This window comes from Papilio machaon, chromosome 1 (genome assembly GCF_912999745.1).
Source record: "Papilio machaon chromosome 1, ilPapMach1.1, whole genome shotgun sequence".
Lineage (NCBI taxonomy): Eukaryota > Metazoa > Arthropoda > Insecta > Lepidoptera > Papilionidae > Papilio > Papilio machaon.
The window spans coordinates 4131078-4156623 of NC_059986.1; the positions used below are offsets into that span (position 1 = coordinate 4131078).

Sequence of the window (25546 nt, forward strand, 5' to 3'; positions counted from 1 at the left end):
AGTTGTTCTAATGAAATATAAAAAAAAATTAAAACACTTTCTTTTTTAAACACTTTTTTATTCAACATATGCAGCTTATAACCAAAGTAATATTCATAAATACAATAGAGTTTAAATAATAATAATATCACTGATATCCGATATATGTTTCTTTCTTAATTTTTACTTCTTAAATAAGACAACTTCCTAACATTATCTACCCGGGTACGTCAATAATAAAACAATATACAACTTGTTTACACCGGCGCACTTTTTATATTTTTAACTATTTAAATTTTTAAAAATAAAAAAATCACATCTAAATTAACTTTAAAAAGTTTATTTGTGATTTTTGGTACAAAAAAAAATAACGACGATAACATGGGTCGTGCGTTTTCCTAATAAATATTAATATTATACTGGAAATTCATTTAATTGCAGCATTAATTACCTTGATTTTAATTAACAAAATCATAGTTTAAAATATTTTCTTTAAAATATGATTGTTTACAAAAAAAAATAAAAGAAATCTAATTGTTACGTTGTTTGAGTGAGAATTGATCTTTTATATGGCTGTCTAGGAATATAAAATTATTTATACATTTTTATATTACTAATGTAGATAGTATAATGCGTAAATTGTATGAAATTTAACATTTCATAAAATATAACATCAAAGTAATTAAAACAATAAAAATATAAATATACCAACTACTTACATCTATTTAATACATTATTTCTCCAAGTACATAATGTCTTATTAAACTAGATCATTTTTAGAAGAGATTGTGATGATTTTGTGATGGCCGTTTTAAAAATTGGCTAATGTATGGCAGTTTTATTATCCTTTGAAACAAAAACAATGCAAAAACTTTTGATATTGCATGTTTATTTTAATACAACACTTGCGTACAAACATGTACACAAGTATACATGTTTGTACAGAAGTGTGTAACATTACGGCTCACCTGACTGGCAGACTTGGAAGGGGCAACTTAAAGGGTAACACCACAAAGTATAATTTAAATTAAATAAAAAACGAAGTATGCAATTATGTTATTTTGACATTTAAATTGATCAACAACAATACATATATAACTTTTGTCACCCGCTACATTACTTAAATGATTTCTTACAGAATTCTTCACCTTTGACTTGTACAAAAATAAATATCCAAAAACAATATTTACAAGATATATACATTTTTATACAATAAATAAATCAAATATTAAAGACAGTAACAAATTGCATTTGAGAAAAATTTACATGACAATTTTAGGCAAAGGTATAATAATTATATATATATACAATAAGGTTTAAAATTGTGACTCGGATCATTTAAACACGATGCTCTTTTAAACATGTATCTTATTTTACATTTTTTTTTTTCATTAAGACTTTATCTTTCAAATAAGAGTTTCTTAACAGCTACTTTACAATAAATAATTTCCGATAATTATGTTTACATTATAAAATTTTACTTTCATACTACATTTTATACACATAAATCTTTTTCTATAAGTCGTTAAATAGGCAATTCTTAAAAAAAAAAGTTTTTCTACGTAGCTCAAGTCCCAAATCGGTTAATTATTAAAAATGAATTTAGTATTATATACTTTAATTAGATGAACAAAAATTTCTACTTTGTTAGTTTAGAATTTAGATTAACGTATTATTAATTATTCTGTGGAACACAAGAAGCGTGTTACGTAGTTAAATCAATTATGTATAAATGAAGCCGGAGCAATGGCGGATACTTGTTGCGATTAGCTAAAGTTCAAACTCGTAAAAGAAACCGCTCCAGTGCAATGTTTCTCGTGTACAAACTTATCGTATATATTTTATTGTATAACAATTTTCTCTTGTTAATTTTGTTTATTAATTACCAATTGTTTAGACTACTTTATAATACATTCTTTATAAGTAGCGTAACGGAAGCCTTTAACATCGGTTTTTTTATAGTACACGTCATATATATATTTGATTCTTAGGAATTTAAAAGGAGAATCAACATCTGTCACATTAAAGAAAGGTCATTTTTAAGTCAGTCTTCTTAAGAGTCAATCTAATGTTGAGTAATTGATGTGTATGTGATCTCTATTCATGTGAAGTAAACGGAACTGATTTTGATAACTTGTAGTAATTCTTTGCGATACGATTTAAACGACATTTTTTTATATTATACACATTTTACGTCACTTTCTTATATTTTCTAGATATTTATAATTGAATATTGTAGTATCACATAGTAACGATGAAGAGTAATCCGGAGTGCGTGGGCAGGGCGAGCTGCCTGTGGGCGGAGGGCGCGGGGCAGAAGGCGAGGGTGGGTACCTCGGCTAGTGGGAAGCGCTCTGGAAACTGCGCCTTCGCCTCACTCACCACCACCTGCTGGTCCGCCTACGAACCAAAGTGCACATCAACTACACATGTAATATTCCTTGTAAGTTAACATACGTGAGACACAGAAGTGACGGTAAATAAGTTCACAAAACATAGCAAATAAATAATCAAATTATAATTACCTTGTTCATATGACTTTTGAGTTTAAGCTCTATCCCATACTCTTTGACGGCGTCCTCGTAGGTGAGCGGTTCCACCTTCATTGACAACTCGTCGTTTGTATGTTTACTTCTCTTCTTGCCCAACGGCGCCATGCGTAATAAGCCCACTATCTGTATGTGTACAAAAATTATTCAGCAAAAGTGTTTGACCGTTTGAAAAATAAAAACTTAACAATGCTATTTATAGAATCTGAAGATAGAAGTCGACTTAACTACTAAGTCGTGTTTGAAAGTTAGGAAAATAATTAGTATATGTTATCTAATAAATTATTTGATACTGACGTCTCTGCGCGGGTCCTTGTAGGCGGGATGAGTGCGCATGAGGCGCAGCGCGGGCGGAGTGAGCGCGGCCGCGGCGCCGCACCGCTCGCACGTCGCCAGCGCACGCTGCCCGCCCAGCCGCCGCCCGCTGCCGTGCCACTCCAGCTCGTTCGTCATGTAATTTGCTAAACAAACAACATTTTATCAACATTACACTCACAAAAAAATGATTCCCAGTATAATCAGAAATTGAATTTTTTTTTGTCTTTACCGATAGCTTCGTCGGCGGTGACGAGGAGCGAGGGCCAGTGCGGCGTGAAGAGCGAGGTGGCGGTGGCGAGCGGCGCGTGCAGTCGTGGCGCGCTCGCTCGCAGCGCCGCGTGCACGCCCGTGCACGACGCCCCGCCCCACGCACCCCACGCACCACCACCACCCTCTGTGTCCCCGCTCGCGAACAGAGCCACATCTATAACACCGTATTAAATGTTTTAAAAACAATTGGTTAAGAACAATAGAATTTTAATATTCCTAAATCATGAAATTGTCTTACCCGAAATACAAGTGTTATGCGGTCGGTCGTCCTGAAATGGGTATAATATCGCGATGTTGTTCTCTACCGATTTCAAAAGTGGAGAATCACAATTTAAGTCGTAAAATGCCGTTGAGCCATCCGCATAACCGACCAAAATAATTGTATGACCTTTTTGCTGAAAATACAAATTAAATCACATAAAAAACTGTAACATAGGATATTTTTTCCAGAAGAATTTAATTGAATTTAATATAAAAAAATATAATTTTAAATAATTATACCTATATATACTCTTTCTTACCTTAGACCAACTAATAGCAGTCGCTTGGTATTTTCTCCTGTCTTCGCTGCTGCATAACCTAAGTTCAACTGATGGTTTTATTTTAATAATTTGTGGTTTCCTGAAACAAAAATGTTTCAAGTAAAACTTAACTTTCATCACTGCCAATTGCGTTAAACAAAACATATGAAAGCAGCGTTACTTACTTTGCATCATGATCGGGATATGGTACTGACAGTACGTAGGCGGAACCATTGGAACAAGCCAGGGCCAGTAAGCCCAACCTCGCCCCGGCCACGTGCTCCGTGCTGCACGGCTGACAATCACGTGTTCCTGAAGGGCACCAGTCCATCGCCCACACCGTGCCGTAATCAAGTGCGAGTCCAAGCACAAACTTGGGCACACTAAAGAAGAAAATTACTATGAAGTACAATTTAATAAAATAACTACAATGGTGTTCCATTTAAAATGTTTCAAATTCATTAGTGTAGTATTGAAAGTGATACCTCTCGAAGTCCGCAAAGTCCCAGATCTGGAGGAGCGCGGGATGTTGGTGCAGATGCGAGGCGGGCAGACGCGGGGCGTCGGGCGCGCCGTGCCCCGACACCGCGAGGTAGTTGCGTGCCGCCTCCCCGTCGCGCCGCGCCTCCGCCCACGACACGCACCGTATGCTCCCGCCCACGAATATACCCAAAACTACGCATACACACATTCCTACTGATACGAACTCACAAAGACACATGAAACCACCTACTCAATACTAGATGGCATTTGAGGTACTACTGTGGAACTATATAGTAGTATCTCGTAAACCGGGTACATGCGTCAACTTTCCGGACTCATCCAACCCGGTCGATAACGTTATGGCGAGTCGGGTACGTTCCAGAAAGGAACTTTCTGGAATGGTCTGGGACTCGTCTCGGCCTATATAAATAGCCGCAGGGAGGCGAGCGAGTCAGTTCAGTTTGAGCTACCTTCGAGGCGATCTTCGTGATCAAGAGTGATACCAGTGAAACCTACGACTTGGCTACGACCTAGAACATCGTTAGTGCTTAGTGTTTGGACCTAGTGCTTTATGTTGACCCTAGTGCTATTGAATAAAGTCTTCAAAAGAGTCAACAGGTCTTTCGAACCCTAACTCGTAACACTATATATACTACCAAAACACCAACATCAACAGGTCTGTATTGTTGTATGTATGCAATATACTACTCTAGTACTACTTAATAAAAAATACCTATATCATTCTTGGCTTCGAAACGTTTGTATGTAGTCCATTCACCATTGCCAATTTTTACTTTACACGATTCTTCTACAGTTGGCAAATATTTCGGCAAATCTTCGGCATCCACTTCTTGGTATTCTCTTGGTTTCCAATCAGGAAACAATTCATCTAATGTATAGTGCATATTGTAACTAGAAAATAGATATTATAGCATTAAACTAATCATCCTCGTGCAGTATTGACATTTGGTCTAGAACCCCCTAAAAATTATTTTCTACTTACAAATCTAAGGCCGCTTGAGATACGTAATTACTTGCACTGTTTATTTTAAATGGTATATGATGTGAAACTTTTGCAGCTGAAAGAAAAAAAGTGAAAATTAAATTCAACAGTTACACTTATTTCTTAATACGAACTAGTTCAAAAATTTAAAACTTTTCATAAACAATACTTACGTGTGTCAACACGTTTCTTCTTGTCTATGGGTTGTTGTTCCTCTTCCATAGACACGTCAGAGTCTACGTCACTGTCGGTGTCCTCCGAGTGCACGGAGGCGGAGACGTCAGAGTCACTCAGTCTGTCGCTGTCCACCTCACACGTGTGACCCTCCAGCTCCTCCTCCACGTCTGTACCGAAGCTGCACGATGGACATTTGTGCTTCAACTGAAATATAAATTCAAAATTAATGCCATAGACAAATTATTACATAGATATGCTTGAAGTCTATTTTAATTTGTGATATTTACAAGAAAACATCATATAACAACATCAGATCCATGTCTACTTACTTTGTTCAAACTGCTTTTATAATCTTCAATTACTGTTTTCGCTCTGAAAATAAAATAAACATATATAATATTGACTATCTTCTATAATATGTTTTATGCTTTTCATTTTATTCGTTTACGACTAAATTATTTTCATTATATTATCTACATCAGAAGATAAAAAAAAATAAGTAGTTACAATAACAATTTGACTAAAAAGGTGTTATATACAAAGTTAGAAATTAATGGCAACACATACGTAAATAATAATTTAAGAGACTTACTTTTCTGCAGCCCTCCGCCGACCTGACGTACCTCCTTCATCTGCCTTGGACCGCGCCACTTCCAAAGCTCGGGATTTCTTCTCCTTCACATATTCCTGCTCTCTATGAAATGCTAAATGCTGATTCTTATATATACACAAATATTTACTGTTGCAAATGTCACAAACTGATTTAAAGTCTTCTATTTCCTAAAAAAAAAAGATACTTTTAATTTTTTTACATCACGACAAATATATATTTTTTTTAAGTTTTTTTTCTTACCTCGTCTGTTTTGCCGCATGTAAGTATGTGAGCATAAAATCCTGCACACGACACGCGTGTTAATTTACAAATATTGCAAATTAAATTCTTTTGAATTTTCTTATACTCTTTTAGGTATTTTTCCACGGCATAAGGGTTTTTTAAATCCTGAAAATAAAATTTTGTAATATAACACAGTTTATAAAAAATTAAAACGAAAACAAAAAAAAAATATTTTTTCCTCAAATGACCTCTAACCAAAATTGAAACATATGAAACGCATATATAATAGTCATACTAATATTATAAATGCTAATGTTTAGATGGATGGATGGATGTTTGTTTGAAAGTATCTCCGTAACGGCTAAACGGATCTTGATAAAATTTAGTACAGACGTCGAACATAGTCTGGAAGAACACATAGGCTACTTATTAAGTTTTTTTATTCCGCGCGGACGGAGTTGCGGGCGACAGCTAGTATGTATATAAGATAAATACATCTTATTATTACCGAATAGATTAAGCAATAAAACTTACGATCGGGTCTGATCCAACAGTCCAAGCAATGTTATAATGTTTCTTCATAGCGTGGTTCTTCCATCCTTCAACTGGTAACTTTTCCAAACAAACTGCACATTCCACTAAAGTTCCTAAAATTATGCATACCTTAAAATATGCGCTATCTTTTAATTCAAATTTAAAATATATGTATTAAAATTACCTCGACTGACATCACTCATTGGCACACTACAATTTCTAATGTGATCCAAATACGATTTGACATATTTACGTTTAGCGTCACAAATGTTGCATGTCAGACCATTTTGTAATGTTGACAATTCATACAAGTGAGCGTGTACTTGTTCTTCATCGTCCAAATCCTGTTCAATTATAATGTGTCATTATTTTATATTACAAGGTGGCAAACGAGCAAGCGGCCACATGAATTCACCGAAATGGCCAAGCGACCGCTGCCCATAGACATTCGCAATTGCAGATGCGTTGCCTACCCTCAATCGACGAATGAGGAGACGCACAAAAATAGAATATTTAACCTTCCTATGCATCTCCTCCTCCATCAAATCCATCTCCCCTTCTCATCCTTTCCTTATAAGAAAAGGGGTGGGGGGAATAGCTTCCACATGACGCTTGTCTTCTGTGTGGTCGTGGTATTTGACCGGGCGAGCCAATTCGTGCAACTGATGTTGTTGTTGCTGGCGTCTACCACTGTTATTTTATATGCGACTGGCCGGCGCGATTTATGCCGGAGGCCTAATTTTACTCTTCCTTCCCACCCGTTTCTGATAGGGATAGGGTAAGGATGGAAAGGGGAAGTAATTTGATGGAGGAGGGGACGCATAGGAAGGGGAAATTTTCTCTTTCTGTGAGTCGACGAGATACGCCTCGTCGATTAAAGGTAGGTAAAGCATCTGCAATTGCAGAAACGCTATTTTGGCGAATTTAAGTGTAGTTTTCACCTCTCATTTTGGTAGGTATTGAGCACCTCGATGGAAAAATATATGAGCTGACGTCGACGATTTATTTCAAAATAACTATTTACTAGTTTTATTGTTAGGACTAAAATAATATCATCAATACAAAATTAAATTGCACATAAAACTTTTGTTTCTAAAGATATTAATGTACTACTACTTACTAGTGGTGGTTGTCCGTCTATCCACGCTAAATAATTATGTTCTTTTTGTATATGCTCGATCCAGTCTTGTTTTCTGACCTCATTGTGACAAACTCCACATTTTGCAATACCCTCGTACACAAACTGACTAGCATCAGTATTATTGAGGAATTTGTCAGCCACTTTCATATCATCCGAGGTGAAAGATTCATCCGGTTCTTTCTTTACTTCTGAATCATTTGCATCTACAGGTAATAGCTACAATAGTGAAATATACAGTTTTATGGATGCTCATGGAAATTGTATGGACAGTGAATAGATATTTGAGACTCGACATATTTGTAGTATGGAAAATAGTAATTGCCTATTAATATTTAATACACTGGCTTGTTCTTTTGCAGATTATTAGACAAGATTTTTACTTACTTAGACTTACTTACTTGTGAAAACTAATTTTAATATTATAAATGCGAATGTTTAGATGGATGGATGGATGGATGGATGGATGGAAGTTTGTTAGAAAGCATCTTCAAAGCCGCGAAACGGAACTTGCTAAAATTTGGCATAAATGTAGAAAATAGTCCGGAAGAACACATAGGCTACTAATTAAGTTATTTTTAATTACGCGCAGACGGAGTCACGGGCGACAGCAAGTATGGAAATTTCGAAACCAATTAAATACTATTGTTACAATGAGTACTATAAGATACTTACGTTGTCAGAATTTCCACATCGTTTAATATGCACGAGATATGACTTGACGTATAATCTCATGAGGCCACATTTATTACAATACAGGCCACCCGCGTATTTACTGACAGCATTCAAATGTGCTTTGATATGTTTCATATTGTTTATATCCTGGATATTAAAACATAAAAATAAATCCAAAGAAAACTTGTGATACAACAGTATGATAGTAAAACAACTTACTAGAGGAGTTTTTCCTTTAACATGTGCTATATAATTGTGTTCTTTACGTATGTGATGTACCCACTGGTTGCCGTACACTTCACTGTCACAAACACCACACACCACAGTACCAGGGAACTCAAGTTGGTAGTCTTTCTCTTCCTCCATCGGTACACTCGCTACTGAATTACGACGACTTTCCACGACCGTCTCTGTTGATAGTCTCTGAAGAGAGGAAAAAAACTTGATTTTATAATGCAAGTAAAAATTATATAAGCTAATTTATTAAATTAAGAGATGACAATATAATCAGTTAAATGAAAACAAAAACCTTTTCCTATATTGGATTGAGTTCTGTGAAAGCGCTTTTTCTTGACCTTTTTTCAACTAACTTAAAAAAAAAAAACCAAACAAATAATTTCATTCAAAACTAACTTCAATAACTCACCTCACTGACGTCGCAATTCTTTATATGTTTCAAATATGATTTAACAAATTTACGAGATTCACCGCATTTATTACAAACAAGTTCTCTGACATGTCGTCGTATTGTATTCAAATGTGTTCGTATTTCTTCTTCATCGTCTAAGATCTGTAATCATAATAAAAAAATCACATTTCATACAATATTCTCTTTTACTACACAAGGTTGGTTAGAATATACGAGACATGAGCGATTGTTGGCGACGCAAACGAGCGATCGACGATATCGCCGAATTAACGAAGCGACCGCAGCCTATAGACATCCGCAATTGCAGATGCGTTGTCTACCTTCATTTGACAGAGTTGGGGACACACAGAAAGAGGATATTTCCTTCTTATGCGTATCCTCCTATATCAAATCCACTTTCTCGACCCATCCTTTCCCAATGAGAAAAATTAGGCCTCTAGTATGCACATTTATAGGACAAAACGAGGAATTGCTGTCTTCTGTGTGCTCGCGTCGCATCTTTCCAAATATAGCGCCATAAATGTGTTAATTTACCAATGGAGGTCTTCCTTCTATTGTTGCCATATAGTCATGTTCTTTGTGAATGTGATTGATCCAGTCCTCTCCCTCGACCTCTTGTTTGCAGACACCGCATCGAACTCTGCCACTAGGTACAAACGGTTCTTCTTCATTTTCTAAATCCTCTGATCCATTTTCACTTTTCTGTTTGTAAAATACAAATATCAAATACACTGTAAACTTAAAGGGTTTATTAATCACCAGAAAAAAAAACAAGTATTGTAGGATACATATGAGATCTTTAATATTTAGTATTTGGTTACGCCGTTTTTGCGTTTGGTCGTTGCATCCTTTCCCGTCCTTTTCCCGCACAGTACAGGTGAGCGAGAAGGACGCGCCCCGCAATCGCACGTTTTTGAAAATACATAATGGCTGAAATCGTCGTCGTTGTGCGTGTGCCGCTCCGCAACTTTTATTCGAAAAAGTCTTTAAAGTGTGTGCAAGTTCGAGCTGGAGGTGTCCAGAAGCAGGAGAAGACCGGTGAAAAGAGACAAGGTACTGTGCTTCCTTCCTTTAGCAGAACTGCCTCAATTATCGTATTCCCGCAGTTTTGTATTCGTCCCACCGTGCAACGACCAACTATAAGAACCTTTGCATTACCGCGTTTACATTTTGGTCCTTCGAGCCGGATTATTTGTTAAAATTTGCGCTAGCCATTATCTAAATTCGTTTTCGTTTCGTTTCGTTTCGTATTAAAACCGCGTACAAAGTAGTTCGTACACCCGTGGCATCGGTTCGCGCGGTTACCTACCTACTTGTATAAATTTTCGTTCATCCCGCTATATCTTAGTTAATTCGCCAACATATCGATTTAGTTCGCTTACATATTGATTTAATTCGCTTAACCCGCATTTTTAAACCCATTCAAATACTTAATATTTGTCTCTTAAAGTCGTATAAATAAATTAAATTGCACTAACCCGCCATTTTGTCGTTTGAAATTACGTAATAATATTATACTTGCTTATAGGTGTATATTTAATTTCAAGTCGTTTTAGTTAAAATTGTGTTCATTAAATCGCATTAAGTGTACAATAAGTAGTTCATCCCGCGTATGTATCGTATATATCGTTTTCGTTTCGTTTAAATTATCGTTCGCACACCGGCCGGGTAAGTTATTACAAGCCCGCGCCGCCCGCTCGCCGCGTTAGTTGGCGGTATTCGTATATTTCGTACCGCGATTATAGAATAATTAAATTGAATAGAATAATTAGAATAATTAAAATTAAATTTGTCGTTAACGTCGCTTGCTCGTACCGGTACTTGGTATTTCGTTTCTCCGTCGCTTCTTATTGTTTTCGCTTAAATTGTTTCATTTTTAAACATTTGCTTACATCTATTTTTCTATAAAAATGGCACCGGCCGATACCAGTTTGCAATTGCAATATGCTAAAAGAGATAGGATATTCTCTCGCATGCAAAATATTTTTGATCGCGTTAAAGATATTGATTCAAAATCATTTGATGCAGATTCGTTTTTGTGCGAGTTTGAAACTGTTGATTCATTGCGTGATGATTTTGAAAATGTGCTGGATAAAATAGCTACTTTAGAGTTGAAGGCAAATCCTAATTACGTTGTTGATTATCAACCGCTTTCCTCGTTCGAAATTCTATTAGGAAGTGTGAAACGAGCTGCCAAAAAAATTGCAATCGCAATCCTTTCACACTAGCGTTCATGTCGCAGCCACGTGTCAACCTAGACCTCCGAAATTGCCTCCGATGGAGATTCCCGAGTTCGATGGCGACATAAAAAATTGGCCTTTGTTCATTGCAAGTTTTCAAAACGTCGTACATAATAATGTGTCGTTGTCGGATTCGGAAAAGCTGTATTACTTATTAGGCAAATTAACTGGCAGGGCACGCTCCATATGCTCGGGGATCACGCCTTCAGCTGATAACTATTTATTAATCTTCGATTTGTTAACTCGTAAGTATGAAGATAAGCGTCTCTCGGCCACTTCATACCTGGATCAATTATTTGATTTTAAATCCATTACTTCTGCAACCCCTAATAGTTTAGAATCATTCTTAGACAAATTCGCTTCGTCAGTAGCCGCTTTAAAAAACATAAAAGTCGATGACCTCTCCGATTTAATTTTCTTGCATATCGCACTTAAAAAACTAGATACTGATACGGCGCGTTCATTTGAATCCAACCATTGTCATAGTCAGAGTTGTGAAATTCCAAAATTTTCAAGCCTGGTTTCTTTTATTCGCGAACATATTAAGGTATTGGAACGCACCTCATCCGTGGTAAAGGTTGCTAACAACAACAGAAAACCATTTGATCGTAAACCATTGACTATGCACGCTTATACTAGTTTCGAGTCGTCCGCATGTACTTTGTGCAATTGTAATCACGACTACATTTATAATGTATGTAAGGTATTTAATAACTACAAACCGAATGAACGCTTTAAATTCGTCAAGTCGAAAAATTTATGCATAAATTGTTTAAGTTCTGGTCATCGTGTTTCCGCTTGTGCCTCGACATCTTCATGTAAAAAATGTAACGCTAAACATCATACTTTATTATGCTTCGGAATCGAACCCGCTGCCGCGAGAAACGCTCAGACGGCCACACAACAGAACACACGACTCACGGCCACCGCACGTCCCGCTCTTACAAGCGAGTCGAATACGCCGCCCGCTCACTCCGCAGGCACCGATGACGTCACGCTTTGTGCGCTAGCGGATAGTCGCAGTATTACTCGCAGCGATATTCGTGGCCCTACTACGGTATTACTAGCAACCGTGCGTATTATCGTGGTAGATTCTCGTGGTAATGAACATTGCGTTCGCGCATTGTTAGACAGCGCTTCTCAAAGCAATTTTATTACTCGCTCTTGTTGTCAAATTCTAGGTTTAAACACAAACATAAGACCCGCTTGTTCAGTGGTTAAGGGGATAGGAGGTTCGAGTAAAGCCATTCAAGGTTCCGTAAAACTTAAATTTCATTCTCGTTTCGATCGCAACATTTTTTATAATATTGATTCGTTGGTTGTAGATAAAATAACAGAACGGTTACCGACCGCAACAGTCGATCCTTTGTTATTGTCAAATTTTAAAGATCTTCCGCTAGCAGACGATACTTACTATTGCTCGGGCCCGGTTCAAATGTTGATCGGTGCCTCTATTTTTCCGCATCTTCTTTTATCGAATAAGGTTCAAGGACAACCTCCGCATGTCTCACCGCTCGCGTTAGAAACGGTCCTCGGCTACGTCATTGTTGGTGACGCTCCGGTCCGCGTAGATACTCACGAGTCCGTTTCATATTGCTGCACCGCAGATCCATTAGACTCCGTTATACGGAAATTCTGGGAGCTGGAGGAAGTCGACGTCCCTCCAGTACTTAGTCCCGATGATAAATTGTGTGAGGAGTTTTACTCGAGTACTACCTCGCGAGCTAGTGACGGTCGTTACGTGGTGGCTTTGCCTTTCAAGGTTGACGTCAGCTGTCTCGGTAACTCGCGTCAGGCAAGTGAGCGGCGGTTTTATTGCTTAGAGAGAAAGATGCAGGCTTCTCCACAATTAAAGATCGCATATGACAATGTAATCCGCGAATACTTAGAAAAGGATTATATTTCGCCTATAAATTGTAATTCTTCACAAAGTTCGTATTTTATTCCGCATCACGGTGTGATCCGAGAAGATAAGGTCACAACGAAGTTACGTGTAGTTCTCGATGGTAGTTGTAAAACCAGCACTGGTTTTTCTCTTAATGACCTATTATATAGAGGTGAAAATCTTCAAGGTAGTTTGTTTAACATAATTAATAATTTTCGTTTATTTTCGATCGCTCTTTCCGCTGATATTCGTCAGATGTTTCTAAGCATCGGCATAAGAGAATCTGACAGGCGTTTTCAACGCATTTTGTATCGTTTTTCCCCGCAACAACCTTTACAGGTTTATGAATTTAATCGTGTAGTATTCGGTCTCAAATCTAGCCCCTTTCACGCGCTGCGTACTATTAAGCAGCTGGCGGCCGACGAAGGCGCTTCGTTCCCTCAGGCTAGGGAAGTCATCGATACAAGCCTATATATGGATGACTTCGTTTACTCAGTCCCATCTGAAGAGTTGGGCATTTCTACCGCTTCGGAGTTGATAGATCTCATGAAAGCGGGACAATTTGAATTGGTCAAATGGTCTAGTAATTCACAGGCGGTTCTAGATTCGATTCCGCCATCGCACCGTCTACCGGAAGTAAAAGAATTTGACGGGTCAGATCAACATAAGATACTCGGTTTGTGTTGGTCTCCCACGTCCGATTATTTCAGTATAAAAATTAATACTCCCATAAAAACTTGTACTAAACGTTCGATATTGTCGTGTGTCGCTAAAATATGGGACGTCATGGGATTTGTCGCACCTGTCGTCTTGTACGTAAAATTAATTATCAAGCAGCTTTGGCTGTGTAACTGTGATTGGGATGACACTCCGACTGAAGATATAATTAAATTATGGACACGTTTAAGAGAGGAACTTCCCTTGTTAGGTGATATAAAAATTCCCCGTCACCTCGGTATCGTCGCTGATAGTGTAATTACTATTTTAGCATTCGCAGACGCCAGCGAGAAAGCGTACGGGGGAGTTATTTATTTTCACGTTCAAAATAGGGACTCTAATACAATCAATTTGATAACGGCTAAATCGAAGGTTTCTCCAAAAAAGGTTGTCTCACTCGCTCGTCTTGAACTCTGTGCTATTCTTTTATTAACTAAACTTATTAAAAAGGTGGTAGACGCATGTCAAAGTCGCGTGGTTTTTCGTAACATATTCGCATTTTCGGACTCAACTGTCGCTCTCTGCTGGGTACATTCCTCGCCTCACCGATGGAATACCTTTGTAGCCAACAGAGTTTCAAAGATACAAAATAATTTAGCGCCGCATAATTTATATCATATTTCGGGTACAGACAATCCCGCCGACTGTCTGTCGCGTGACACCACTCTTTCGTTTGAAGAGTTAAGCACTGTGCTTGCTCAAATTGCATCGGTAATGAATACTCGTCCTTTATGTTCAACGCTCTCTAGTGATCCTTCGGAACCCCTTGCTTTGACTCCGGCGCATTTTTTAAATCTCTCACCTTTACGGTATTTGCCAGCGGAAGAAATAGATGAAAGCCTTACTATTGTGGCTAGGCACAATTTATTAGACAAACTTATTCAATCGTTCTGGAAGCGCTGGAGAAGGGATTACCTCCATACGTTGCAATCGCGTCGTAAGTGGAACACGCCGGTAGATCCAGTCGTTGTGGGTTCAGTCGTAATTATCATAACTGATAATACACCACCGCTACATTGGCCATTAGGTGTCATAGAGGAAGTTTTTCCCGACTCCACAGGAGTCACTCGCGTCGCCCGGGTTAGGACTACGACTGGATCGTACTTGCGTCCCGTTGTTCGTCTTTGTCCGTTACCTAAACAGTAGCGCGCTTAAATTACATTCGTTTTTTCATTAATCTTAGTTATTAGTCGTATTAGTAATGTAGGTACTTAGTTAGAAGTTAGATATCGCGTTATTTTCATCTAAAATTTTTGAAGGCGTTCCTTCAAGCCCGGGGGAATGGTTACGCCGTTTTTGCGTTTGGTCGTTGCATCCTTTCCCGTCCTTTTCCCGCACAGTACAGGTGAGCGAGAAGGACGCGCCCCGCAATCGCACGTTTTTGAAAATACATAATGGCTGAAATCGTCGTCGTTGTGCGTGTGCCGCTCCGCAACTTTTATTCGAAAAAGTCTTTAAAGTGTGTGCAAGTTCGAGCTGGAGGTGTCCAGAAGCAGGAGAAGACCGGTGAAAAGAGACAAGTTACTGTGCTTCCTTCCTTTAGCAGAACTGCCTCAATTATCGTATTCCCGCAGTTTTGTATTCGTCCCACCGTGCAACGACCAACTATAAGAACCTTTGCATTACCGCGTTTACAGTATTCTTTAACTCAACTATGATAAAATTAATAACAAATAAAAATTTAAAAATCCTATAAAAACATAGAAACTATACTTTTTACAGATAAAATGTTACGAGTTATTTTATTAATATCAATTCGACGTGATTTTGCGGGGAGTAAGTAAACACCATTGTCGCTTATTATTGAATAGAATGTGTAGTATTGGCCACAGATTACGCTAAAGAAGTTATAAAAAGTGGATAAAAAACGACATTACATGTTTATTACTTATAACTTTAATTTTTAACCTATAGTGTTAAGTTTTTAGATAAAAATAATGAAACAAGTGGACTTACCTCAGCGCCATCGCAGTACTGAACATGTTTCAGGAATGCTCCAACATGTTTGCGGCTCTCCCCGCAGTTATTGCACACAAGTTGTTGCACATACTTTCTCATCACACTCAAATGTTTCCGAACTTCCTCCTCATCATTTACATCCTAAAATTATTAATACAATAATATTTACATGTAGGACTATTATTACTATTCATTTTATTACAAAGCAAGCTGTTTAAAATTTAAATAATTAAAAATATTATTATCTTAATGTCACGAGCAGTCTAAATCAGGGATACCCAAAGGGTTCAATATCGACCCCATGGGGTGTGAACGAACTTAAAGCATTGCTGATTCCCACTTTGTCTTCTTTTATTGACCTAAGTCAAAATTAATAATAATAATTGATCTTAAAAGGAGGTAATTTGGCCATGGGGGTCTGTGGTAATGGTTCATTTTGGAAAAGGGGGTCACTTGTCCAAAATAGTTTGGAGATCCCTGGTCTAAATATACACGATGTTCGTATACGTCAGGGGTCCCTAACCGACCCTTAGTACTACCCCCACCACCTGCACTCTTCTCACTCACTTCACCACTGCTCTGTCCAACATCTCAATGTCTTCTAAATTTAAAATAATTCGCGTACTATATTTTGTATATTTTTGCATCTGCGGAGCACTGATTGGAAACTACTGGTATATTTAGCGTATATAGTGTAATCATTGGATACATTTGATGCATACGTACTAAAGGCGGCTTTCCTGCAATTCTAGCTAAATAGTCATGTTTGAGGCGTATGTGATGAATCCACTGACTGCCCTCAACTTGCTGCAAACAGACGCCGCACTGGACCGGCTCAGTGTGAATGAACTCGTTCTCATCCTCATCTAAATTCTCTTGAATACCAGATTCTGCTTCCTCCTGCAAACATAGGCATTGAGGTTTTCAAATACCTTGGCGGTTAAGAAATTTGCACGAATTGCTGTGCAGAACACTATTATAAGATTAGAGGGACATAAAGGGAGGGCACTGCGAGCATTGAAACCGTCTGAAATACATATAAAAAGGCTTACATGTCATTTCCGTTCTAATGTTTTATTTACTAACCTTAGTTTCATCACATTTGCTAACATGTTGTAAATACGATTTAGCTAATTTCCGAGGTAGACCACATTTTCCACAGATCAATGGTCCGATACGTTTTATAAGTAGTTTTAAATAAGTATTTATCAACTCATTATCTTCCCTGTTCTGTGAAAGAGAAAAACACATTTAACAATAGCTTACTCTTACTTCGACATGTCCAACGAAAAGAGTTACATCTTGAAAAAAGATATACAACTCTTTTGATCGCATAAATCGATTTGTGTACTCACTAGAGGTGTTCTCCCCTCCACCCACGCTATGTAATCGTGTTCCTTCTGTATGTGCTGCAACCAGAGCTCCCCCTCCACTTCCTCCCCACAAACCCCACATTTAACTTGCCCAGAACTATTTGTGCAATCATCCAAATATGTTGAATTTATATTATCTTTAATCATTTGAGAATCATTTAATTGTTCGACCATGGCAGACTGAAATATAACATTAAGGTTATAAATGCTTATAATCTACAATTATGATTAAAAAAATAAAGTAAATTAAAAATAAAACCCATCTAAAAAACATTTAATAAAAATATAAAAACAGTGAGATTAGTTAGTTGTTTACCTTACTGCCGTCGCACTCTTTGACATGTTGCATGTAAGCTTTGCCGTATTTACGATTCAGTCCACATTTACCACATATCAGACCTCCAGTTTGTTTTGTCACATTATTTAAATACTGCCATGTTTCCTCTTCCATTAGAAAATTCTACAAATAACAACATATTATAAAATATGATATAGTATTATTCATTGATAAAGGACCTTATATCATAAATTCTCGCGCGAAATTAAAAAAAACCTAATAAATAGTCTATGTGTTCTTTCAGACTATGTTCTACATCTATTCCAAACTTCACCAATATCGGTTGAGTCATTCCAGAAATACTTTCAACCAAACATCCATCCATCCATCCATATAAAAATTCGCATTTATAATATTAGTAACATCTAGGCTTGTTATTCAATTTTTAATAGATATAACAAAAAAATTAGCTGCACTAACACTGTTACAAAAATTAAATAAAATTCAATCATACAGTAATCTTATAACAAAAGTATTGTTTACTCACAAGAGGCTGTTCTCCTTCTATCCAAGCTATATAGTGATGTTCCTTTTGTATGTGTTGTAGCCATTGCTCTCCGTCCACTTCATCTTGACAAACCCCACATTTCACAGTACCAGTGTACTGCAATGTTATTTTTTCCCAAATAGAAACATCTTTTGTATTATCCAAGTCTGATTCCTTAGTGGATTCATTAATTTTCTCCTAAAAACATATGAAAATAATAAATTTATTGTCATAATGTAAGTCTCCAAATATAGAGCGTTCGTGGCTCAGGGGTTAAGCACTTGACTTGCAATCTGCAGGTCCTGGGTTCGAATCCCGCCATGTACTAATGTGTTTTTCGATTCTCGATTTATATATGTACATTTATCCGACGTTCTTACAGTGAAGGAAAACATCGTGATGCTGCACATATCTGAGAAGAAATTCAATGATATGTCTGAAGTCAACCAACACACAGTTGGTCAGCGTGGTTAACTATGTCCTAGTCTCCTAACTTGGGGTAGGCTTCGAGCCCTCGGTGTGGACGTATAACGTTAGTGTCACATACACTACACATTCTGAGTATGAAATAGAGCGATTTTAAAAGTTTATCAAATGTCTTACCGTAGTACCATCACATTCTTTTATATGCTCCAAGAATTTTTTAATAACTTTCCGCTTCGTTCCACATTTAGCACAAGTAAGATATCTAGTGATTAATCTGATTCTATATAAATGTTTCCGAACCATATCATCATTTTCTAAATCCTGAAAAATATGTAAAAAAAAATATTTCAAATTGGTACATGTGTTTTGAACTTAAAAGCTAAAAAAATACTTTTTTTTATTTTAGAGGCACAATAATACCTCAAGGTCAATAATGGACATTTTGTTTTCAATTACCAACTTTACACTAGAGTGCAAAAAACAATCTAGAAACTTACTAGGGGTGTTACTCCTCGTATTTTAGCTAAGTAATTATGTTCTTTATGTATGTGGTCCAACCATTCCGTGCCAGCAACTTCTTGGGAACAAACTCCACATTCCACTGAACCGTTAAAAGCCAGTGAAATGTCAGCGTCATCATCTTGCGTTCTGTTTACACCTTCATTAGATTGGTTGCTAACCACTGAATCGTTAAGGGAATTTACCTGAAACACACATTCAAATCGTTGAGCGTCGGTGGCTCAGGGGTTAAGCACTTGACTTGCAATCTGCAGGTCCTGGGTTCGAATCCCGCCATGTACCAATGTGTTTTTCGAGTTTCGATTTACATATGTACATTTATCCGACGTTCTTACGGTGAAGGAAAACATCGTGATGCAACCTGCACATATCTGAGAAGAAATTCAAAGATATGTGTGAAGTCAACCAACCCGCACTGGGCCAGCGTGGTTGACTATGGCCTAACCACCCCTAAATTTAGGGTAGGCTCCGAGCCCCTCGGTGGGGACATACAGTGAGCTGATGATGATGATGACACATTCAAATCATCACCTCCTTGTTTTTGTTCCACTTTTGGGCACAAAATTAATCCATCTTTCGTTTATTTCACTTCCTTCTTAATAATATTTAACATTAATATTTATAATTAGTGGTCGCGACTTCGTCAGAGTGGAATTAACAAAAACCAGTCTATTACTCCCGCATACATCAGCTAACTTTTAGTTAAAGTCCCGCCAAAATCGGCCTTTGAACAATTAACAAAACAAAACAGCCAAAAATTAAAAAAAAAAATGTTTTAAATAATGCAAATCGCTATTACATACAGACACTCCAATTTTATTAAATAGTATAGATGAATAGAAAATGAAATGAATCACACTCACCATATCTCCATTGCACGTTTTAATATGTTTCATAAAACTTTTAGGATAATGGTAGACCAGACCACATTTACCGCAAACAAGTTCTCCAGTGTTTTTTAAAATATGACGTAAATAATTATAGATTTTCCTCCCATCGTCTAAATTCTGAAAATTTTTCAAATGATTAAAAAAACCATTACATCTGCCATTGTAGGTTCTTTAAATTAGGTTTATTTTTTATCCGCGAGATGGCGTTGTTTCTTATCATTGAACTTATATATTCTGCTCAATTTCTAACGTTATTTTAAAAACTTCAGACTTATATTTTTACTTTAAAAATATCAAAATTAATTTATATCAGAAATTTAAATAAGTATTGAAAAGCTTCGATTTTGTACTGATCAAGAAACTCACTTCTCGTTCGGTATAAAATCGAAACTACTTTAAGATGTAATTTCTTCCTTATTGTAGAATAAAAAACAATCTAGACATATTTGGGATTAGTGTATATCTCTTAATATAACATACTTACTAATTCTCGATCTCCTTCCTTCCAAGCTAAATAATTATGTTCTTTTTGTTTATGTTCAGTCCAATCGATTGGATTCATTTCCATTTTACAAAGTGCACATTTTACTAGCTCCAATTTTAGCTCTTCTTCATCCACGGGTTCTGTTTTTATGATATTCTATAAATTAAATTTTATGTCATAACGATTACATATTGTTTACAGTAAAAAAACAAAAAAATAGGATATAAATAAAGAGTAATGACCTCAATTGGTGCAGGTTTTATTTCAATTTGTGTCTTGGTGTCAATGTGTCTCGTGGTCATGTGCTCTGTCCATTGGACGATGAGAACATTTTCGCGACATGTCTCACATTTAATAGTGTCATTGTTTTGAATGTTCATATCCTCTTCAGAATATTTACTAGTAGTTATATTTACATTTGTAAATATTTTCTGAAAAAAATATTTTATTACACTTACGAAAAATATATTTACATTAGAAAAATAAAATTAAATAATTACCGTTATGCATATTTTCAAATGTGCCAAAAATTTTTTCGCATCCCTTTTCTCTTTGTGACCACAAAAAGTACAAAACAGGCTATTTTGTTTTTTTAACGTTCCAGATAGTTTTTGAATCAAATTTTTATCATTAAGATCCTGGAAAAATTATGTTATTAAAAATATATATAAAAAATGTTTACAATGACTATTTGGAAGTGACAACATTTTGAATGTTTTTAATATTTGATCTTAGGAGTGGCAAAAATGTATGTTAGGAGTAATAGAATGTAATGTTTCAATTCTATTGCAATTGATTTTTTAACTTACTATTATACTGGAGCCTTGTTTCCAAGCTATATGACAATGATTTTCAGACAAATGGCTATCCCAATCAACTTCCGCTATTTCTTTTCGGCAGACCGCGCATTTAACACATGAGATAAATTTTTTAGCATTAGGTGCATTATGATAATTCGAGTCTGTACTTGGCGAAAATATTCCTTCATCTTCTTGATTTAATGTTCTTTTTCGTTTCTGAAAAAATAAATTCAAAAAGTCAAATATCTTGTCTGCCAAAGTCATCGATGCCAAGATATTTGAAAACTACCTTATGAAAAACGAAAACAAGCATATGTAGGAAGAATAAAAAATTGAAGATTGAGAAGGTTCTAAAAGGTCCTTTCAATCCAGAGGGCATGGTTACCTTTAGGCTAGTAAATGAAAAGTATCAGAGTTATAAAATTCCTTCAAAGAGATATTATGGTAATTTTGTTATACCTACTTGTTTTAATACATTGCCTCCATCGAAACATTCTACCACCTTCACCTCAGGAGGGGAAAAAGAATATAAATCATGACTTTTGATATCATCTGTATCAAAGTTAGTAAGATTCATAGTCTCATCATATATATTTACACATGTTTCACTTAATAATGGTTTTTGGTTTTCACTAAACACATCAGATACATCACTTTCTGAAATTGAGAATTCTGTGTAACATATGTTACTCAAATCATTGAGTTGGACATCATTGTTGTCATAATTATTATCAATTTCAGGTAATATTTCTTCATTGCTATCATCCCCTTCACTGAAAATCTCGCACATTGAAGGATTACTGTTTATTGTATTTTTTGGCAAAAAATGAAGATGGCCACACTCGTTTTCACCATCATTAAACTGCAACCTACCAAAATCATTACAAGTGCACATCTGTTTTGTAACACAAGTAACATTAATATTATTCAAATCGGTACATACATCTGTAATGTCATAGGTTTTTGCAGTCAATTCATTAACTAGTATCACATCATCTGTTTTATTCTTTAATCTATTTTTAGCCTTTCTATTTTGATACGTTTTTAAATTCATTTTCTCGGTTTGTAATCTTCTTTCAATTATTCCACCAGGTTTCTCAACACCTTGTATGCACAACTTAGATTTAGTTGTTAAATGGTCTGGTGACAAATTTACTTTTTCCAATAAACACTGATTTACATAATAAGGTTTTTGTGTCACACTGTTACACCTGCTAACATCCATGGATTGTTTTTTGCTAGCCGAAGTATTAGACTCATCAAAATTTTCTGAAATGTTATTATTTTTTTCTGTATAAATTTCAACATCTTCATCAACTTCCTTTTCTTTAATTTGATGTAAGTCAGTTAATGTGTTGTTAACAGTCATTTGAGAAACCAAACTAGTAGAGGGAGTTGGAGTCTCAACACTTATGTCAATATCAACAGTTTTATTTTCGTTGCATGTTGCAAGATTTGATTCTTCACTTAGATTATCTTCATCATCAATGACACAATAAATTTCAATTTCTTCTCTGGCTTCATTATCATTAATGTTTACACTTTTTATGTCAGAGTAATCAAGTTTCTTATTGGTATCTGGTGCTAAACCATCATTAGCATCAATATCTGAATAGTTATTAAAATTGTTTGTATCCAAATTGTTCTCTTCTGTATACATAGAACATGCAGAGTCTTTTTTTTGTAATATTTTATTACTTCCAAATTCAGGCTCTAATGAAATTGATTGTTCACATGTATCACTTGTTATATTGTCAGAGATTGAAGTAGTTTTGAGAACTTTTCCTATGGGTGTATTAATTTTAAATGGAATTAAAGCATTTTTAGATGTGGGGCAAAGCTTGAACTTCTTAAGTGTTTCAGCACTTCCATGATTCAAAACTTCCTGTGATATTATATTAATTTTATTTTTCTTATCATTATTAGAATTAAGTTGACTAGATTTTAAGCTTAGTGAATTAAATTCACCAATTTTTAAACTTTTCGTTTTCTTGTTATTACATACATTAGTCTTTTGGTATTTGATAACTGTGTTGCTTTCAACACTGGGTTGTATTTGAATGTCAGTGTTTTTATCTATTTCTGTCGTATTCTGGTCTATGTTGATGTTAATATTGTTTTGTTCAATGTTAGATGTGCATGCAACATAATTTGCATTAATGTGTTGTTCTTCTTTCTGCTGTGGAATTTTATTAGAAGATACAATCGGAAAGCTCAATTGAACAGATTTTTCATAAATATGTCCAGTAACTTCTTCAGCAACATTATGTAACTGTTCAAAATTAATTTTGGATTCTTCCCCACTTTGCAAGTCACTGGATTCAACATTACCTGGAAATATGCAACAATAAGTTAAAAAGGGCTTTGAGGCTCCAAATAAAATTACTATTTTGGAGAAAAAAAATATATTAGAAAAAGTTAATAAACTGTAAACAGAAGAAGCTAAATAAACATTCAAGCATTAAAAAAAGTAAACTTTTATTTAACATTTTAACATAATTTCTTTTTTATATTAAAATAAAATGTTTAAGTTATGAAATCTGCAAATTAAGAAATAAAAAATTGTAAAGGGTTACCTTTGACTATGGGATATCCTGACGTATTTGGAATGTTTCCTAAATTAATACCTAACTCTTGTAAAAGATTGGGTGGCAGAACAAGTACTTCTTGTTCATTTCTTTCTAATGATTTTTCATAATCTTTAGACGGCTTAAATTTTTTAACTGATTTGTTACTCATCATCATAAAATTTGTTTTATGCATGCTCTATGAAGACACATCATAATTATATCAGGACACTGAAAACATTGATAAAAATCAATTAAGCAAAAAAAAAGTCATAACAAGCAAAGATTTGAACCAAGACCTCTTGAAGCTGTGCAAAATATAAGCTATATGAAACAGAGCCAGATGGTCATTCTTCTAACAGTTGAATAAACTGTATTATTGAATTAATGAAAAATAAAATTGATAAAAAAAAATATACAACTAAAATAATAAAACGGTATGCACATGATAGATTAAATGCATATTAGGAACGTTGTATTTACGACACCATTGTAGTTATATCTTTACATATAAAATAGATGTAAAAGAAAGTTAGAAAAATGAAAAAGGCTAATTAAAAAATCTATGACGACACTGGAATCGAACCACAGTCGTTTAAAATCGAGCAAACACGTGGTAGTGGTACTATGCAATCTATTCCAAATATGCTGAAATACTAAATTCTTGATACAGTTTGTTTATCGAGTTTGAAATTTCAGTACAATTATTTGCTTAACCCTTAATTCAAACTATGAATGCACTTACATGTTATTTATAAATTGTAGATCAATTTTTCGCAATGGAAAACCAAGATCGTTATTAATCTTGGTAACTACCCACAGTGACGAATTATGTAAATGTTTTTAGAACTTTTGAAATGCAAATAACACCATTTGTGTAATTTTCCCAGGCAACAAATTATTTTTCGTAAAATATTGCACTATAACATTCATAGGTTAGATTTTTTCACTACCGACTAAATCAAAGAGTAAACTACCAATACAATACAAAAGTAAAACGGTCTCAGATGAAGAATTATATAGATATGGCATGCGCGTTCACTCGTAAGGGACAGATAGAGAGTACTATAGACTATACCTATATATAAGTAAAAGGATTGGGGTTACCAGTTATTTGTTTTGTCCCGAAAATGAATAATTACGATATAATTTAATATAGACCAATTTATATATTCCCAATTAAATTGTAATTAATAAACGTAATAAATATAAAAAACAATGCGTAATTTTTGTTTATGTGACTAAGATTACATAAACAGATTTTTTTGGTAATACTTAGTCAGGTCATAAATTCTGTTACATGTTTAATATAAAATAATTGAAACAAGTTTATTCATTATGTGACCATTTATATACCAAAATGAACTTAACAAAACATAGATTCTTATGACACTAAAGTTTATTCAAAATGACATCCGTGATTTTGAATACAGGCCTTCAATCTGCTCGGCCAGTCGTCTATCACAGCACGAACGAGGTCCATGTCAATATCGGCGGCTGCCTTAATCAAGGATGTCTTGAGTGACTCCAAAAAAAGAATTTCCCGATATTTTTTTCCCGCGTACTGCTTCAACAAAGCGCGGCATCTCTTCAGTCTTAGGTCCATTAGACGAGCATTCAAACGATGTCCTATTTTTCTTCGATATGCACGAAGCCCTAAGTCTTCATAAAAAGCTACAAAAAACATACCAATATTATAGTCATATAATTTTAAATTACTCTGTATATCAT

The 25546-nt window shown here is 35.5% G+C and overlaps 2 protein-coding genes across 2 annotated transcripts; both read right to left on the minus strand.

Moving 5' to 3' along the window:
• Positions 1 to 1628: 1628 nt before the first annotated feature.
• Positions 1629 to 6774, minus strand: LOC123721377 (general transcription factor 3C polypeptide 2-like). The gene is made up of 15 exons (XM_045679947.1): positions 6670 to 6774; positions 6154 to 6300; positions 5893 to 6080; positions 5630 to 5672; positions 5297 to 5504; positions 5124 to 5199; positions 4854 to 5032; positions 4123 to 4312; positions 3823 to 4020; positions 3638 to 3737; positions 3355 to 3511; positions 3076 to 3270; positions 2826 to 2989; positions 2505 to 2654; positions 1629 to 2379 (listed from the first exon to the last, which is right to left on the minus strand). The coding sequence occupies exons 1-15, from the start codon at positions 6715 to 6717 to the stop codon at positions 2221 to 2223; spliced, it is 2202 nt and encodes a 733-aa protein (XP_045535903.1). The 5' UTR covers positions 6718 to 6774; the 3' UTR covers positions 1629 to 2220.
• A 44-nt stretch (positions 6775 to 6818) lies between these two features.
• Positions 6819 to 24639, minus strand: LOC106714357. Its single transcript, XM_045679949.1, has 22 exons — positions 24561 to 24639; positions 23825 to 24046; positions 21712 to 23579; positions 21258 to 21464; positions 20949 to 21086; positions 20691 to 20879; positions 20449 to 20604; positions 19938 to 20081; positions 19053 to 19259; positions 18733 to 18876; positions 18130 to 18327; positions 17622 to 17765; positions 17288 to 17485; positions 17019 to 17162; positions 16659 to 16832; positions 15930 to 16073; positions 9666 to 9833; positions 9129 to 9272; positions 8702 to 8905; positions 8483 to 8629; positions 7790 to 8026; positions 6819 to 7013 (listed from the first exon to the last, which is right to left on the minus strand). Exons 2-22 carry the CDS (start codon positions 24009 to 24011, stop codon positions 6819 to 6821), a joined length of 5337 nt encoding a protein of 1778 aa, XP_045535905.1. The 5' UTR covers positions 24012 to 24046; positions 24561 to 24639.
• Positions 24640 to 25546: the final 907 nt, after the last annotated feature.

Bases quoted from the DNA above. Each gene is read 5' to 3' on its own strand.
- LOC123721377 (XM_045679947.1), bottom strand. From the start codon at position 6,717: ATGAAGAAACATTATAACATTGCTTGGACTGTTGGATCAGACCCGATC. The intron at 5,673-5,892 runs GTAAGTCTCTTA...TTTTATTTTCAG, and splicing joins CGGCGGAGGGCTGCAGAAAA to AGCGAAAACAGTAATTGAAG. The intron at 5,033-5,123 runs GTAAGTAGAAAA...TCTATTTTCTAG, and splicing joins TCTCAAGCGGCCTTAGATTT to TTACAATATGCACTATACAT.
- LOC106714357 (XM_045679949.1), bottom strand. From the start codon at position 24,011: ATGCATAAAACAAATTTTATGATGATGAGTAACAAATCAGTTAAAAAA. The intron at 20,880-20,948 runs GTAATTATTTAA...TATTTTTTTCAG, and splicing joins ATTTGAAAATATGCATAACG to AAAATATTTACAAATGTAAA. The intron at 8,027-8,482 runs GTAAGTATCTTA...TCACTATTGTAG, and splicing joins GATGTGGAAATTCTGACAAC to CTATTACCTGTAGATGCAAA.